We start from the raw sequence: 17215 nt of genomic DNA, 5'->3' as shown, positions 1-17215 counted from the left end.
AGAAAAACAATTTATTGTTTATTTTTTTAATGAACTTGAGAATGAAAGTGGTTAAATAAATAGGAAAATGACTTGGCATTTTGTTGCATTTTTTTTCCATCCCCGTGGTCCCTACGACGTTAGCCTCTTCCTTCAAAATCAAAGGAACATTAATTCGACCTCACCACCGCATCCATTGATTTGTTGCCAGCTGGCCATATAAGAACCACTATGTCCTATATCTTGAATCTATTCCGACTTTGTCCTTCTCCTCTCATGAAAATTACAATTTCACCCTCAGTCCTGCGAGTGGGTGGTGGTGGTTGATATTTTAAAAGGTAATCCACAGCTTAATCTTGGCTGTCGTGTTGCGTTGTGCCCAACTGCATCTCACCCGCTGAAAAATAATAATAATAAATAAATAAAATAAAATAACATAAAATAAAAGTTTTAATTTAATTACTTTTGGAATAGTTGATAATTAGAATTATTGTAAATAATCTTTTTGATATATTCATGAAATTTTATGCAATTATAGAGATTTGATAACATAGGACTTTATGGGGAATGATTAAGAACCTATAGGCACGTAGTCCACATTGACTATCTAGGCAACGTGAATCACTCATACAATCTAGTCCCTGATGAGGCTTACCCAAGGTAATCGAGCTAAGGAGGCACAATCAAGGAGTGTGCGACAAGTAACCTGTTGAGCTCGATACCAAGTACTAATCAAGTTGAGGTACACACCACCTTCTTCCCTAATTTTTACTACCATTCACGATATAGTATTGATAATAAGATAGTGGGAAGTGCATACTCGTCAACTCCTCGACTCATTGCCTAGCTTAGAGGCTAGCAAAGACCTGCCATTAGATTCTCCCTCCAATCCACTAGGCCAATCCCATTGTTCATATGCTTCCTAGAGTGTTTGTGGGTGAATTAAGAAAAAAAACAAAAGAAGATATTTTTGAGGTCAAATTTGTCATATTTGTGGCCTCAATGTGGAGGCGTACTTGTGTTGTCCAATCAGAGGTATAAGCTGTGAGATTTTTAGAACATGGAAACAAAAAGGGAATTACGAAATTTCTTCTTTGGATTAATTTAATTACCCTTTTTCTTTTTTTCGTGCATTGCGGCGTTGACTTTGTTTTTCTCTTTCAGCTCTGTTTCAGATCCCGACACCCAAACCCAGAACCTGAAATTTTCGGTTGCCTTTCGAAATTTGCTTCTATGGGTGACGATGAAGATAAGCTGCCACCGTCGTCGGTGCCGTCGCCGTTGAAATCTAAAGCTTTTCCGTTGCGGCCCACTATTAATCTGCCGCCACGGACCTCTATGGAGTCGCTCTTAAGCGGTGGGCCGGGTTTGGGACTCGGCTTTAGCCCAGGGCCCATGACCCTTGTCTCGAGCTTCTTCTCCGATTCCGATGACTGCAAGTCTTTTTCTCAGCTCCTCGCCGGCGCTATGACGTCGCCCGTGGCTGTTCCTCCGACGGCGTCCGAGCTTAAGGACTCTGCTGGTCTGCCCGATTCTCCGGGGCTTTTCTCGCCTGATCAGGTAATTGCTTAAGATTCACTCCGCCAACTGATTATCTGACAGTTATGAGAAAAATAAGGATTATGTTTTCTTTATTGTTTTTCTATGGCTTTTGGGGACAACTGATTCTGCATCTTCAGCATGTTCTGTCTCAAATGCTGTCGGTTTCCATGGCTTATGTTTTCTTTTTCGAGCTGGTTCATAGTGGAAGAACCAAAATAGTTGTAGTCCCTATCAACGATGTCCTCTAGAGCCAATTCGAGCATAGCTAAGTGGATAATACTCTAATTTCTATGTCAAAGATCAATGGTTTGTTCCCGACTCCCAAAAGATCACCTTGTCCTTGATTCATTAATCTATATGGTCAGTGAAACATCACTTGTGTGACTTACTCCATTGTAGTCTAGCATGTAAGGTCGATATTGTCCATTTTAGCCCCATTACGGATCGTCGTTAACCTCACAGTTTTAAAACGCGTCTGTTAGGGAGAGAAACTCACCCTTATAATGAATGTTTCATTCCCCTCATCAACTAATGTGGGATCTCACAATCTACCCACTTGGGTTCCAACGTCTTAGCTGACACACCGCTCAGTGTCTAGCTCGGATACCATTTGTAACAGCTCAAGTCCACTGTTGGCTCGTTACTTATCGCCGTCAGTCTCACGATTTTAAAACACGTATGTAAGGAGAGAAACCTCACCCTTATAAGGAATATTTCATTCTAATCTCCAAGCGATGTGAGATCTCACCGCCAAGGAATAAAAATTTCATATTCCCACAATCTTTTATCTAGTGACGAATTCACTTCTAAGTTCTAACTTAGAGGAGGGACATTCTAACGACAGATTGGAAACAACCAATTAAACGAAAGTCGATAAGCCTTGAACACCATCCCGACCAATTTCATTCATGTTTATATACTATAGTACTGATTTGACTGATTGGATGACAATGATTCCTGGTACGGAATGACTTTATCGTATCAAGTTGCATATGACAATGTTGTTCTTTATTACTGTATGGCTGTCTTGTAGGGAACTTTTGGATTGACCCATCAGCAGGCTTTGGCTCAGGTTACCCTGCAGGCTGTAGAAGCCTATTCTCATAAGCAAATACAAGCACACTCAGTAGCAGGCTCTGCAGCCTCCTCAAAGCTTTTGACCGTATTTCCGAGCGAGAAGGCTAAAGATCAGCCAGTGCCACTTCAATTGCTGAACTCTGCAGTCGGGTCGAAGGAGTCGTCGGATATCTCTCAATCCGATCAGAGATCGGTATCTTCTTCGTGTAATGTCGATAGGCCTGCTGATGATGGGTACAATTGGAGGAAATATGGGCAGAAACAAGTGAAGGGCAGTGAATTTCCTCGAAGCTACTACAAGTGCACGTACCCGAATTGTCCTGTCAAGAAAAAAGTCGAACGATCTCTGGAAGGCCACATTACTGAAATTATTTATAAGGGTGAACACAACCACGAACGACCTCAACCGAACAAGCGTGCAAAGGATGTCGGAAATTCTAATGGATATTCAAGTGTTCATGGAAACACTGACCTATATTCTCAAGTAAAGAGTGGATATTTGAATAAGTTGAATGAGCAGTCAGCTGTGTCTTCCGTTGTGAAGAAGGATCGAGAATTGAACCTCGTTAAACATGGACAGTTGTTGGATGCTAGTGACAGTGAGGGAGCGGGTGAGATAGAGACTGGACCGAATAAGAACGATGAAGACGAACCGGATGCCAAGAGACGGTATGGAACTTTTATGTATAAGAATATAGCTTTTGAACTTGTTAGGTAATAGCTGCCTTTTGTTTCTTGATTGATCAATGCACAATCTTCTTAATTATGCAGGAACACCGAGGCTCGGGTCGAGCCAGTGTCTTCTCATAGGACGCTCACGGAATCCCGAATCATTGTGCAGACTACAAGTGAAGTCGATTTGTTGGACGATGGCTACCGGTGGCGAAAGTATGGGCAGAAAACGGTTAAAGGAAACCCTTACCCCAGGTGAGTTTGCTTTATATCTCATTCAGCTTCAGTAGTTCATGTTATAGAAATACAGATTGCTATCGTATCAACCAACAGAGTGATCTTAGAATTTGAAACCATAAAAACTAACATCTTTCTTGGTTGTAATTTGTGAGATTCCACGTCGGTTGGGGAGGAGAACGAAACATTCTTTATAAGGGTGTGGAAACCTCTCCTAACAGACGCGTTTTAAGAACTTTGAGGGAAGCCCGAAAGGGAAAACCCAAAGAGGATAATATCTGCTAGCGGTGGGCTTGGGCTGTTACAAATGGTATCAGAGCCAGACACTGAGGGATGTGCCAGTGAGGACGGTGAGTCTCGAAGGGGGGTGGATCGTGAGATCTCACATCAATTAGAGAGAGGAATGAGTGCTAGCGATAACGCTGGGTCCCGAAGGGGGGTGGATAGTGCTAGCGATAACGCTGGGTCCCGAAGGGGGGTAGATTGTGAGATCCCACATCGGTTGGGGATGATAACGAAACATTCTTTAGAAGGGTGTAAAAATCTCTCCCTACTAGACACGTTTTAAAAACTTTTAGGGGAAGCCCGAAAGGAAAAACCCAAGAAGGACAATATCTCCTAACAATGAGCTTGAGCTGTTACAAATGGTTTCAAAGGCAGGCACCGGACGTTGGGTCCTGAAGGGGGTGGATTGTGAGATCCCACATCGGTTGGGGAGGATAACGAAACATTTTTCATAAGGGGGTGGAAACCTCTCCCTAGCAGACACGTTTTAAAAACTTTTAGGAGAAGCCCGAAAGGAAAAACCCAAGAAGGACAATATCTCCTAACAATGAGCTTGAGCTGTTACAAATGGTTTCAAAGGCAGGCACCGGACGTTGGGTCCTGAAGGGGGTGGATTGTGAGATCCCACATCGGTTGGGGAGGATAACGAAACATTTTTCATAAGGGGGTGGAAACCTCTCCCTAGCAGACACGTTTTAAAAACTTTTAGGAGAAGCCCGAAAGGAAAAACCCAAGAAGGACAATATCTCCTAACAATGAGCTTGAGCTGTTACAAATGGTTTCAAAGGCAGGCACCGGACGTTGGGTCCTGAAGGGGGGGTGGATTGTGAGATCCCACATCAGTTGGGGAGGATAACGAAACATTTTTCATAAGGGGATGGAAACCTCTCCTTAGCAGACACGTTTTAAAAACTTTTAGGGGAAGCCCGAAAGGAAAAACCCAAAAAGGACAATACCTCCTAACGGTGAGCTTGAGCTGTTACAAATGGTATCAAAGGCAGACACGGGACGTTGGGTCCTAAGGAGGGGGGGGGGGGGGGGTGTGGAGGATTGTGAGATTCCACATCGGTTGGGGAGGAGAATGAAACATTCTTTATTAGGGTGTGGAAACCTCCCTCTAACGGACGTGTTTTAAAAACCTTGAGGGGAAGCTCGGAAGGAAAAACTCAAAGAGGACAATATCTGCTAGCGGTGAGCTTGGGCTATTACGGCTGGTGGCTAATAACGATGTGTGCTTGAGATGGTGTTGATTGTCTTGGGGTAATTCTATCAAGTGATCTTTCATTCCATTGCAGGAGCTATTATAAATGCACGACACTCGGATGCAATGTTCGTAAACACGTCGAGAGAGCTTCAACAGACCAGAAAGCTGTGATAACGACGTATGAGGGCAAACACAATCACGACGTTCCAGCCGGTAAAATCTGCAGCCACGGCACAGCCAACAGTAACGTTCCTCGCCTAAAATCACAAAATATAGGTACTGAGAAAGACTTCTACTGTTAAATAAAGAACAAATAACACAGTCTGTTTGTTCTATATTCCCCACTTCCTAAGCCATACTTTAAATCAAGATATACCATTTTGTCCACTTGTTAATATAGAGTTAAAAGGAAATGAAACATATTGTATCAAATTTTACTGTTGCATTCTTTTGTAAATGAGAATACACATAAATGATTCTATATTATTTACTTATGATTGTGATCTCTTCCCTTTTGGGTCGAGCTACCGTCGTCTGTATTTGTGAGATCTCACATCAGTTGGGGAGTGGGGAGGAGGACGAAACATTCTTTATAAAGGTGTGGAAATCTCTTACTAGTAGACGCGTTTTAAAACTTTGAGGGAAAACCCTTGAAGGGAAAGCCCAAAGAGGACAATATATGCTAGTGGTGGGCTTGTACTCCTACATGAAGGGATCTGTTGTTAATGTTGGAAAGCAGACAGGCCCTCCAGTAACTCCTCAGCTGTGGATGGTAACAAAGGTAAAAACAAATGCAAGTAAGTAAATATTCCACTTTACAGATCAGTTGTTTTTTTTTTACTCATGAGCTACTGATGGTAAGAGTTGATATGGGACTCAGTAAAAAGAAGAAAGGAGAAGTGGTGGGAGGCCCCATGGATGTAATAAAAGCTTCACATGCTTGTCCACAAGTTACATAATGAAATACACCCACCCTTTTCTCTTTATAGTTTCCATCATTTATAACACTCAAAATGTGTCCCCTCACCCTTTAATTTGCTTTGTCCCCACTACGGTCGCATTTGTATTATGAACGTGTCAAGTCTTTACCACTGGTAATGTTCAAGGGTTAGATTGGGTAAACATTTTTTTAGACCTAGTTTAATTGTTCAGACGGTAAATCTTTTCAATTCAATAAACTCTGGTTAAATAATGATCCTAACCCAACCCGATCATAAAATGTTTGAGTTGGGTTAGTTCGAGTATTTTAGGTTGTGTGATGTCCCACATTGGTTGGGGAGGAGAACAAACCATCATTCATAGGGTGTGGAAACCTTTCCCTAGCAGACGCGTTTTAAAGCATTGAGGGGAAGCCTGAAAGAGAAAACCCAAAGAGGACAATATCGGCTAGCGGTGGATCTGGGTCGTTACAAATGGTATCAGAGCCAGACACCGGACGATGTGCCAGCCTTCTCGTTGTTCTCGGAAGGAGGGTAGACATGAGGCGGTGTGCGAGTAAGAACGCTGGGCCCCAAAGGGGTGGGATTTGGAGGTGGTCCCACATCGATCGGAGGAAGAAAAACCCAAAGGGGGTGGATTTAGGGGCGGTCCCACATTTCGGAGAGTAGACATGAGGCGGTGTGCTAGTAAGAACGCTGACCCCAAGGGGTGGATTTGGGGGCGGTCCCACATCGATTGGAGGAAGGAAAACCCAAAGGGGGTGGATTTAAGGGCGGTCCCACATCAATTGGAGGAAGGAAAACCCAAAGGGGGGTGGATTTAAGGGCGATCCCACATCGATTGGAGGAAGAAAAAAGTGCCAACGAGAACCCTGGACCTGAAGGGGGTGAATTGTGATGTCCCACATGGTTGAGGAGGAGAACAAACCACCATTCATAAGGGTGTGGAAACTTTTCCCCATACGCGTTTTAAAGCCTAGAAAGATTGATTTACCATCCAATTTCCAATTTTGATGTATATTTTGAAAATTACTATGGCAGGCTCTATCACTGTCAGTTTCAAAACACATCTAGCATGGAGAAGTTTACACACTTATATAATGAATGTTTCATTTCCCCTTCAACCGATGTGAGATTTCACAAAATCGGTTAACAGTTCGCTCGGGTAAGTTATAAATATAAACTAAAATATATATATATATTTAAAAAAAAAAAAAAAAAAATCTAATTGGGAAAAATCCACCAAAGAAGTCCTTGAAACAGAAGGGTACTGTTAACCCTTTTAGCCTTGAAAATCCAAAACTTTCTGCAAAATTTGGATTGAAATGAGAAGAAAAAAGTGGATATATTTTAAGAATCTTACAATTTTGCCACTGAAGTCTTTGATATTATAATATTTGGCGGACACTTTTAGTTTGCTCCCCATTCAAGCAAGCAATTATTTAATTATTACCCATCTGATCCTCTTTGACTTTCCCTTTCCCTCCCATGATTCTTTCTTCAATTTCCCTCTTAATTTTGTTCCCGAATCTCTTCCAAACGCTAAACGCCACTCCTAATTTCCCCTCCTAAATGCACATTCTTTTAGACACCCTCTCCCCCCATTTTATTTCTATTTAATTATTCCAATTATTACATTTTATATTTTAATCCTTTATTTTATCCTTAATTTCAGTTTAGCCCCTTAAAAACAATTTATTACCATCCCCATCACTTCAACTAATCCAACTTATATTATACCTATAACAAAAAAATAATATATAAAAATTAGGAATTCAACTTAATAGGATAAATTTAATATTTATTTTTTCAAAAAAGTGTTATTACTTTTTGTTTTTATATGTTACACATCCAACTTTTTCTTATTGTATTCTATATTAGATTTGAAAAAAATAAATATTAATATAAATATTCTCGTACTTTCAAAATTAATTTAAATTCATATTCTTACGTCAATTTGACTAAATATGTGATGTCCCACATTGGTTGGGAGGAGAACAAATCACCATTTATGAGAGTGTGGAAAACTTCCCCTATTGGACGCTTTTTAAAGCCTTCAGAGAAGTCCTTAAAACCCAGGTCGTTACAAAATAAAATATTATTGCTTGTTTTTTTAAAAATAAAATACGAAAAGTGATGCGTTATTAATTTTTTTTAGTCGATTTTAGCTTTAAAATATGTAGTTGAATATTGTTTTATTAATCATTGAAATGTATAATTACAATTAGATTTTTTTAATTATTATTATTATTATTTATATCAATGGCTTTCTTACTTAAATTTAAACAAAAGAATTAAAAATTAAAAATTAAAAAGCATATTCTGCTCTGCTATATGCGTCAATGTAATCCAGTACGGCAGCACACAACTTTTGAAACACGTTGAAGACGAACCACAACGGTCCGATGGGATGATGAAGCACGATCAAGAAGATCGACGGCTGAGAGGGCTTCTTGGGTCAACGCTATTTCACAAATTGATTCGGCTGGGAAAGCGTGCTAGAAAAGTGCATATATACGGAAAACCCTATCGAGGAACGACAGTGAGTCCTCCAAGAAGAATTTAATGCATTGATCTACTCTGTCAAAACGCTGCGTTTTACATTCTTGTTTTTTCTTTTTTTCTATTTTTTAATTATCAAAAGGCATTATTTTCAAATTTACGTTCAAGAGTATTGGTTGTCTGCGGACAGGCTCTATGATGACTACGTGCATTCCATAATCATGGCCGTTGAAATGAATGTTTGAAAAATTGAACGGTTGATGCGATGAGATCTGATTGACATGGAGCCCAATGACTGACAACAAAATGCCAAATTTCATTTCCAAAACTTTGCTTTTCTTAAAGGAAAAAAAAAGGGCTAAAATTATTCACTAAACAACACTACAATCCACAGTCATTGACCCACATCTCACGTTTCCTTTATTGTAATGTCATTCTCTCGGTTTGGGATTCATTAAAGTTCAAATTTTGTTGGTTAATCTCAGTTGTTCATCAAGTTCTTGACTTAGATTTTCATCACCCAGATACGATTTTGCTAAAAAAAAATGGTGTAATGAAGTGGCAAAGGCTTAAAAGAAAGAAAGAACAGAATGGAATTGTTGATGGAATCGATTTGTAGGTACCAACTAACCAATTCAATACAAAAGGACAGATTCTAAAAGGAAAAGATGAAGAACATTTAATGTTTTGTCGAAGTGGCTTCAAAATAGTGAAAGGAGTAATTGTTTGCTTTGTTGATCTGATTTGAAGAGATGTTTAAAGGGAAATTGGGTTATTGAGCTGCCGTTTCATTGTAAATAGCAGTGGCTTCTCTTTGTCTTCAGTGACACATGATTTGCCCAGGGAAAAAGGGTAACGCCAGAAACCAAGAGATTTTAAAGTAAAAGGGAGGTTTCGATGCAATTATAGGCTTCAAAACCAAAACCCACCCTTCTCTTCTCTCCTTCTTCACGGGTTCGAATCCCAAATATGACTAAACTTCACTAGCAAATCTTTGTAGTTTCTGTGGGAAAGGGGTTCGTAATCTGAAGCCCATCCTGTTCTTCGTGTTCTTCGTGTTCTTCTTCTGGGTGTCTCCAATGAGGAAGCATGGATGGCAGCTTCCTTACCATCCTCTCCAGGTTTCTATTTTCCCCTCACCCTTTTCTTTTTGCGTTCCATTATGCAACTAATTCATTCTGTGATTCTTGTTTAAGGTTGTTGCAGTTTCTGTGTTTCTAGCTCTGGGGTTTGCTTTTTATGTCTTTTTTGCTCCTTTTGTTGGGAACAAGATTTTTCAGTATGTTATGATTGGACTATATACTCCTCTTGTAAGCCATCACCACTCAGATCTATCTCTCATTTAGTCATTTCTGTATGATATTTGATGTTTCAATCCATGTTCTGTTCTTTTTGATCTAGATTACATGTGTGTTTGGTCTATATATCTGGTGTGCGGTAGCTGACCCGGCAGACACGGGAGTGTTCAAATCCAAGAAGTATGTCGATGTTCCTGATGAAGGGAAGTGTTCTCAGCAAAAAAGTTCTAAACTCGGTGGCGAATCCACGCATGATCCCAATGCTGCTGCTTCTTTATGCCAATCCACGCATAAAGATGCAAATTCAAAGGACAGCCCTGCATCAAAGAAGCTGTCGTGTCTTTCGTTGGTGTGCTTCCCTTGTGCATATGTATGCAATTGTTCGGGTTCGAACGAGGAACCGTCCGACCAAAACATGAGTGAAGATGGCATGTTTTACTGCAGTTTGTGTGAAGTTGAGGTGATTTAACTGTTGAAAGAGCTGTATTTTCAAGTGGATTGTTTAAGTGATCTAAGCTATGTTGTTGTTTAGGTTTTCAAGTATAGCAAGCACTGCAGAGTTTGTGATAAGTGCGTTGATCGGTTTGATCACCACTGCAGGGTAACAAAATGTCTGAATTTTTACCTCCTTTCCTTACTCAATCAAGTGCCACAGATTGTTCTTACAGTTTGTTTACTTGTGGTTCTGTAGTGGCTTAACAACTGTATTGGCAGAAGGAACTATCGACAATTTTTCACCCTCATGGTTACCTCCCTCCTCTTGGTAAGTTCAATCCTCCTCTCTTTTTACCTTTGTAACTGTCCGCTTTGACCCATTACGTATCGTCGTTAGTCTCACGACTTTTAAAACACATCTATTAGGGAGAGTTTTCCACACCCTTATAAGGAATGTTGTGAGTTCTTATAAGGAACGTCCTCGCTGGGATGTCTGGCTCTCATACCATTTGTACCAGCCTAAGTCCACCGCTACTTTGGCCCGTTACATATCGTCATCAGCCTCATGGTTTTAAAACGCGTATACTAGGAAGAGGTTTCCACACCCTTATAAGAAATATTTCGTTCCCCTCTCCAACTGATGTGGGATCTCACAATCCCCACCCGTTTAGTGGTCTAGCCTTCTCACTGGCACACCGCCCAGTGTCTAGCTCTGAAACCATTTGTAACACCCATTGTATCGCCGTCAGCCTCACGGTTTTAAAACGCGTCTATTAGGAAGAGGTTTTTATACCCTTATAAGGAATGTCTCGTTCCTTTCTCCATGCAATGTGGGACCTCACAAAAACCTCGGCCCTTGGATGATATGATGAGCTTTGGAAGAGGTATGCCTCTCAGCCATAGATAGATATAACAATTTCTTGTTACCAATCATATGCTGTAATCCCACAGCACCTCAAGAACATCCAACCAGAGTAGGGATTTAATTTCATCTCAGTTTCTTTTCAATTAGTTATTGACAGGTTTATACATGGTTTGTGCACCTTGGGCTTGAGATTGCAGCTTATTGTACAATGGTCGAGTGGAATCTTTGTGCTCATCTGCTGTTTTGTCGAGAAGAAACGGTTCTCTGTGGAAATCTCCTCCAAGTTGGGTAGCAGTTTTTCTTTGGCACCTTTCATTATTGTAGTGGTAAGTGGCTCTGACCATTCCCTGGCTTCTGTATTTGGCTAAACTTGAGCAACAATCTAAACTGATCCCTTCGTTTTCAGGCGGTTTGTACCATCTTGGCTATGATAGCAACATTGCCACTGGCTCAACTCTTCTTTTTCCACATCCTTCTCATAAAGAAGGCAAGTATAGCCGTATTTTTGTGAGATTTCACATCGGGGAGAAGGGAACGAAGCATTCTTTATAAGCGTGTGGAAACCTCTCCCTAGCATACGCGTTTTAAAAGGAAAGCCCAAAGAGGACAATATCTGCTAGCGGTGAGCTTGGGCTGTCACAATATCTGTTAGTGAGGACATTGGCCCTGAAGGGGGTGGATCGTGAGATCCCACATTGATTGGAGAGGGGAACGAAACATTTTTTATAAGTGTGTGGAAACCTCTTCCTAGTAGATACGTTTAAAACCATGAAGCTGATGACAATACGTAATGGATGTCATTATTTGGGATAAATTGCTTACATAACTACATTTTGAAACAGGGAATTACAACATATGATTATATCATAGCTCTAAGGGAGCAAGAGCAAGAACAACAGGGAGGTGGTGGCCAACAAAGTCCTCAAATGTCTGTTGTCAGCTCATTAACTGGACTAAGCAGCGCAAGCTCGTTCTCGACTTTCCACCGAGGTGCATGGTGTACTCCCCCGCGCTTGTTTCTCGAGGATCAGGTAATTTAACTAGAAAATTCTTTTCTCGAAACATTGTTTATAAGGGTGTGGAAACCGCTCTTTAGCAGACGCGTTTTAGGAGAACGAACGTGTCTAACTATGAAAGACAATATGCGTTTTGTTTTCGTGTTTCAGTTTGATGTGATTCCACCGGAGACGGGGTCTGTTAGTTCGCTAGGAAAGAGGACGGTCAGCGAAGAAGCAACCAAGAAAAAGAACCCTGCTGCTGTGAGGATCAGTCCATGGACTCTGGCAAGACTAAATGGTGATGAGGTTTCAAAGGCTGCAGCAGAGGCAAGGAAGAAGTCCAAAATTCTGCAGCCTGTGGTTAGATCAGCAACACCTTTTGAACGTGAACCAGATAGCAGTTTTGGCAGTAGTGGTCGCCGAATCGTTTCACGACTCGAAAATAATAGAAGGCGAGGGAATAAACGTGTGCGACTTCCATCTGATCTACCTATGCAACACTTAACAAATGTTCCAGGAAAAGCTGTTGAAAAAGGTTTCTCTGGCACATCAACTAGCCTTGGTCCTCTTCAGCTTGAAGCACGCAGTGCTTTCCAAACAAGCCGAGCAATGTCGAGCTCGACCATGGCTGCGTCGTCTCCAGAGAGCAGTTTGGGGTCGCCTGACATCCATCCGTTCAGAATATCCTCCTCAGGAGCTGAAGAGTCTAAGAGAGTCACTGGTGTATTAGCAGCTAATGTAGCTGCTGCTCAAAAGGGACTTCCATTGTCGAGGTCGACTAGTGATGGATATGAAGCTTCGGGCGGAGAGGACAGCGACCGAGTTCCTTCGAGGATTGTTCAAAGACCGACAAGCTGGAACAACCTCTTGTATGGTTCGGAACAGGAAGAGAGGATTGCCCAACTGCAAGCATCATGTTCTAACCAGATTAACATGAGACATACCTGATTATGAGCTTACCGAACATGTTCGTGTCGATATCGATGTGGTGCAAAGTCGATAATTCTTTGATTCTCCAGCCAAGGAATTCGAGCACCACCAATCAAACAACCTATTCTGTAAAGTGAAAATGTAGTCACAGAATCAAGGCATCGCAGAAGACATAGGAAAACGTAAAACTCGAGCTAGCCGATGCCGATCTCGACACTTGAATTTGTTAGTTTATTGCTTGCAATTCCCGGATTTGCTTTGTTTGATATAAACCAATTCCTTGGATTGCTTTTGTTGAAGTTGTGTTAGTTCCAACCATTGGATTCTTGTTTATCATTGGTGACGTATTTGATTAACTATGGACACCTCCAACAGTCTCTTCAAGGAATGGCTAAACTAAACATCGTCTTTGTATGTTTACATTTGTCGGTTATTGGACAAGTTTATACAAACATGTCCACTACAAAACAACTAGGGAAGTTCCAGGGTGGTTCAACTTTTTTAACCGTGCGGCGTCGTGATCTTGACACGCTCACAACCGGCTTTAAGGGGAATCAAGCCCCATATATTTTTCCCTCTGCCTTTGTTGCTTCATCAGGCCTTAGGCCAATCAAGCATTGTTTGTGCAGAATCTAAGCTTATTTGACCACACAAGCAGCCTGCGTGCATGTTCAATCATCTACGACACAACCGACTCGCCTCTACACTAGGCCAAGTCACTTGGCTCGACCTTGCCTCTACTTGGGGTCAAGGTCTCTCAATGCAATATCGCATCTCATCTTGTCATATATATATATATATATAAACTTTAGTGTAGAGGAAGATGGCAGAGGAAAAATCAAATTGCAAGCAACAAGCAAGCATTGATTCTGATATTTAAAAGTTTAATAATTCAATTTAAAAAAATAAAAAAGAAATAATAATTTGAATAAATGTTGTTTGAGGCGGAGGCATGTCTTGTGAAGAGGACTGTCCCCGAAAGAGAGGCAACACAGATGACAGATTAAAGAAAGGTCGCGGAATTTGACGTCTGGATCCCAAAATCCCCTCCGAAATAGCCATTTTCCCTCTCCATAGCCACACCACGCCCTTCCCCTCCTCCATTTCTTCTTCTTCTTCTTCTTCTTCTTCTTCTTCCCTCCGAAATCTTCTCTTTCTCTCTGAATTAATCTCTTTTTCTCACCTCCCCAGATCTGATCCTTCTGAATTTCCATTCGCCGCCCATTGCCGCTGCTTTTTCCGATGGGGTTCTTTCCCTTTCTGGTGGTTCTGTTGTTTTAGCGCCACCGGATTTAGGGTCTGGAAACTGGAAATGGAATTCTCTTCTTCCGTCGATTTTCCCGGAATCCATCGGGATACTCCTCCGACGGACGAGGAATGCCACGATTTGCGTTTGCTGACCGTGGCGTCAACAAAACCCTCTGACTCCGGGATCGAACCTGACAATCAATTCCATACGATGAGCGCGTTGGAGATCTTGAGGGAAACGGTTCGGATTCTCCGCTACAATTCTACTGCGTTTGTGGTTATTGCCATTTTGCTTATTTGCCCTGTTTCCGCCGTCTTTTTATCCAATGTGTTAGTCGATGAGTCGACTGTCAAGATGCTGACTATCCGATTGGTATTAATAGCCAGGTCCAGTGGGCTCCCATTGATGCCCATGATCGAACATTCATGCCAGAGATTTGCCGAGTCGATTCTTTCCTCTGCAGTGTGCTTTCCTTTGTTCGTTACCTTTTCTTTGTTATCAAAAGCTGCTGTTGTTCATACGGTGGATTGTACATACGCCAAAAGAAGGTTCGAAGCAGGCCTGTTCCTTGCTTTAGTTCGTAATATATGGAATCGTCTTGTCACGACATATGTTTCTGTGTGTCTTGCGATTGTTGGGTGTCTTACAACGTTCTTGGTTCTGCTTGGTGCTGTTTGCAGTACTTTTTATGCATTGGGGTTTTCGCCTGATCTTATTATATCTGTTGCTATGATTGGGGGGCTTGTGTTCTCTGTTATATTTGCTAATGCTGTCATCATCTGCAACATTGGGATTGTTATCTGTGTATTGGAAGATGTTGCAGGGCCAGGGGCATTGCTTAGGTCGTGTGTTCTTATTAGGGGTCAAACTCAAGTGGGGCTTTTGATATTTCTGGGATCCACAATTGGGACTGTGTTTGTGGAGGGATTGTTTGAGCATAGGGTTAAGATACTGAGCTATGGAGATGGGTCTTCGAGGATTTGGGAAGGCCCTCTTTTGGTGGTTATGTATTCATTTGTTGTGCTTACTGATTCTATGATGAATGCAGTTTTTTACTTCAGCTGCAGATCTTCAAGTATGGTGATATCAGACGATTCTGTTTTGGATGGATCAATTGGTATTCTTTCATTCGAATTGGATAATAGTTTCATAGATTGATTGATGGATTGAACATGGATATCTGTTTGTAGATGATACCAAAAACATGGATACGAGAAACAATGGCGACCAAATTCTTTGTTGTTGTTCAAACGTGGCTGGAAATGATTTGAAAAAATGCATGAAGTTGGGGAAGGCGATGTGGGATTTTGGCCAAATTTGGGGTATTGTTCATTTTGGACACCATTGTTAGTGCTTGAAACATGAGCGGCAGCCGGCAGGCATCGACATTACAACAACATATGAGGTCCGGCATCCAACTTTCCTCTTCCATTGCCTTTAGAGCGCTTCTTCTTTCCCATTTTTGCTTTGCCATTTCTGAACGATGTGATGTGATGTGATGTGAGTTATGATTCAGTGGCAATAATTTAGAAACCTTATCAATACTAAATATCTATATAGCTATTTTTTAAATTTAATTATTTATCTTGTGTAACCATTTTATATCAAATTCTAATAGCCTTCTCCAGCAACACTATTTCTTTGCTTATTTTTGGACATCCTCCTAAACAATACCGATTGTGTGGGTCCATTCCCTTACCTAATAGGATTATCTGGGCTTCTAATCCACATCAAACATGGGCCAGGCCCGGTTAAAAGGGTTGTGTCATGATCTGCCGCCAGCTATTTACTTTTGGGCTTCAGGTAAAAAGCCCACAATTCAAAGGCCCAAATAAGAAAAACTATTAATAGTCAGTTAACTTGAGCCCTATTAATAGCAAGTTACTTGAGCCCCCATAGTAACCTACTTAATTTGAGCCCAAAGAGTAGCCCAGTTAACTTCAGCCCAAACGGTAGCCCACTTAATTTGAGCCGAAAACGTAGCCCAGTTAACTTCAGCCCAAATAGTAGCCCATTTAATTTGACCCCAAATCTTAGCTCAGTTAATTGAGCCCAGATAGTAGGCCAGTTAACTTGAGCCCAAGTACTAGCCCAGTTAAGTTGAGCCCAATTAGTAGCCAGTTAAATAGTAGCCCATTTAATTTGGGCCCAATTCCTAGCCCAGTTAAGTAAGCCCAGATACTAGCCCCGTTAAGTTGAGCCCAAGTACTAGCCCAGTTAAGTTGAGCCCAATTAGTAGCCAGTTAAATAGTAACCCACTTAATTGAGCCCAGTAGTAGTCCAGTTAACTTGAGCCCAATTAGTAGTCAAAAGAGTAGTAGCCCAGTTATTATCGACCCCAACTATTATCGATCCATCATTTACTTTTGGGCTTCAGGTCAAAAGCCCAAAGTTCGAAGGCCCAAATAAGAAAAAACGAAGCAGATCAACGACGAAAGAAAGCCCATTTAGTTTTGGGCTTTAGGTCTAAAGCCCACAATTCAGAGTCCCAAATAAGAAAAAACGAAGCCGACGAACGACGAAATACATGGCTCGTAGTCTCTGTACATTGCGAGAAGAAGAGAGACGAAAAGGAAGAAGAGCGCGCGTGGATCCAAATCTGACAGAGGGAGATGAGACGAAAGTGGGAAGAGATGCGCGAATTGCGATGCGATGATGTGTGAGATTCGGAGGAAACGCGAGGGAGAGCGTTAGATGAGAGAGAGAGAGAGGTGTGTCCGATCAAATCAAGGGGCAAACACAGAGCAGAGAAGAGCAGAGGCAGAGGCAGAGGCAGAGGAAAAGGACGAAGCGTCGATTGGATAGGTCTGAATGAAGAACGTGACTCTTCCTTGAAAACCGACGCAATGTTATGCCACAACAAAAGAAAACGTCACGTCGGAAATGGATAGCCCGTTGGCGCGATGCTCATGCTGACGCTGATGCCTATGCTGCTGCCTGATGCATTTGAAGCCTCCTTCAGAATAAGGTTCCAACCGACACTAACGAATCTTGTTACGTAATA

General features: G+C 41.6%; 3 protein-coding genes across 5 annotated transcripts; all 3 read left to right on the top strand.

Annotated features, from left to right (window-relative positions):
* Nucleotides 1-1037: 1037 nt before the first annotated feature.
* On the top strand, nt 1038-5486 carry LOC111801905 (putative WRKY transcription factor 4). The gene is made up of 4 exons (XM_023686131.2): nt 1038-1539; nt 2555-3267; nt 3370-3525; nt 5088-5486. Exons 1-4 carry the CDS (start codon nt 1213-1215, stop codon nt 5296-5298), a joined length of 1407 nt encoding a protein of 468 aa, XP_023541899.2. The 5' UTR covers nt 1038-1212; the 3' UTR covers nt 5299-5486.
* A 3501-nt stretch (nt 5487-8987) lies between these two features.
* Nucleotides 8988-13376, top strand: LOC111801904 (putative protein S-acyltransferase 22). Of its 3 annotated transcripts, XM_023686130.2 has the most exons (9): nt 8993-9557; nt 9633-9746; nt 9838-10194; nt 10267-10335; nt 10426-10497; nt 11232-11360; nt 11441-11521; nt 11877-12065; nt 12201-13376. In XM_023686130.2, exons 1-9 carry the CDS (start codon nt 9516-9518, stop codon nt 12978-12980), a joined length of 1833 nt encoding a protein of 610 aa, XP_023541898.2. In that variant the 5' UTR covers nt 8993-9515; the 3' UTR covers nt 12981-13376. The 3 variants fall into 3 exon arrangements, with proteins under 3 accessions (XP_086983194.1, XP_023541898.2, XP_086983195.1); XM_087127068.1 differs by lacking the exon at nt 9633-9746 and having other exon boundaries at nt 8988-9557; XM_087127069.1 differs by lacking the exons at nt 8993-9557; nt 9633-9746 and having other exon boundaries at nt 10019-10194; nt 11192-11360.
* Nucleotides 13377-13910: 534 nt separating this feature from the next.
* Nucleotides 13911-15788, top strand: LOC111801531 (uncharacterized). The gene is made up of 2 exons (XM_023685553.2): nt 13911-15328; nt 15402-15788. The coding sequence occupies exons 1-2, from the start codon at nt 14275-14277 to the stop codon at nt 15560-15562; spliced, it is 1215 nt and encodes a 404-aa protein (XP_023541321.1). The 5' UTR covers nt 13911-14274; the 3' UTR covers nt 15563-15788.
* Nucleotides 15789-17215: the final 1427 nt, after the last annotated feature.

The sequence above is a fragment of the Cucurbita pepo genome, chromosome 9 (genome assembly GCF_057944985.1).
Source record: "Cucurbita pepo subsp. pepo isolate OVF chromosome 9, ASM5794498v1, whole genome shotgun sequence".
NCBI lineage: Eukaryota > Viridiplantae > Streptophyta > Magnoliopsida > Cucurbitales > Cucurbitaceae > Cucurbita > Cucurbita pepo.
This window is presented reverse-complemented; position numbering and strand designations above follow the sequence as displayed.

What these genes read in the sequence shown, in the direction of transcription:
- LOC111801905 (XM_023686131.2), top strand. Translation starts at nt 1,213, where the DNA reads ATGGGTGACGATGAAGATAAGCTGCCACCGTCGTCGGTGCCGTCGCCG. An exon ending in GGCTTTTCTCGCCTGATCAG is followed by an intron (nt 1,540 to 2,554) that starts GTAATTGCTTAA and finishes GCTGTCTTGTAG; the next exon opens with GGAACTTTTGGATTGACCCA. An exon ending in AAAGGAAACCCTTACCCCAG is followed by an intron (nt 3,526 to 5,087) that starts GTGAGTTTGCTT and finishes ATTCCATTGCAG; the next exon opens with GAGCTATTATAAATGCACGA.
- LOC111801904 (XM_023686130.2), top strand. Translation starts at nt 9,516, where the DNA reads ATGAGGAAGCATGGATGGCAGCTTCCTTACCATCCTCTCCAG. An exon ending in GCAGTTTGTGTGAAGTTGAG is followed by an intron (nt 10,195 to 10,266) that starts GTGATTTAACTG and finishes GTTGTTGTTTAG; the next exon opens with GTTTTCAAGTATAGCAAGCA. An exon ending in GCTTGTTTCTCGAGGATCAG is followed by an intron (nt 12,066 to 12,200) that starts GTAATTTAACTA and finishes TTCGTGTTTCAG; the next exon opens with TTTGATGTGATTCCACCGGA.
- LOC111801531 (XM_023685553.2), top strand. Translation starts at nt 14,275, where the DNA reads ATGGAATTCTCTTCTTCCGTCGATTTTCCCGGAATCCATCGGGATACT. An exon ending in TGTTTTGGATGGATCAATTG is followed by an intron (nt 15,329 to 15,401) that starts GTATTCTTTCAT and finishes ATCTGTTTGTAG; the next exon opens with ATGATACCAAAAACATGGAT.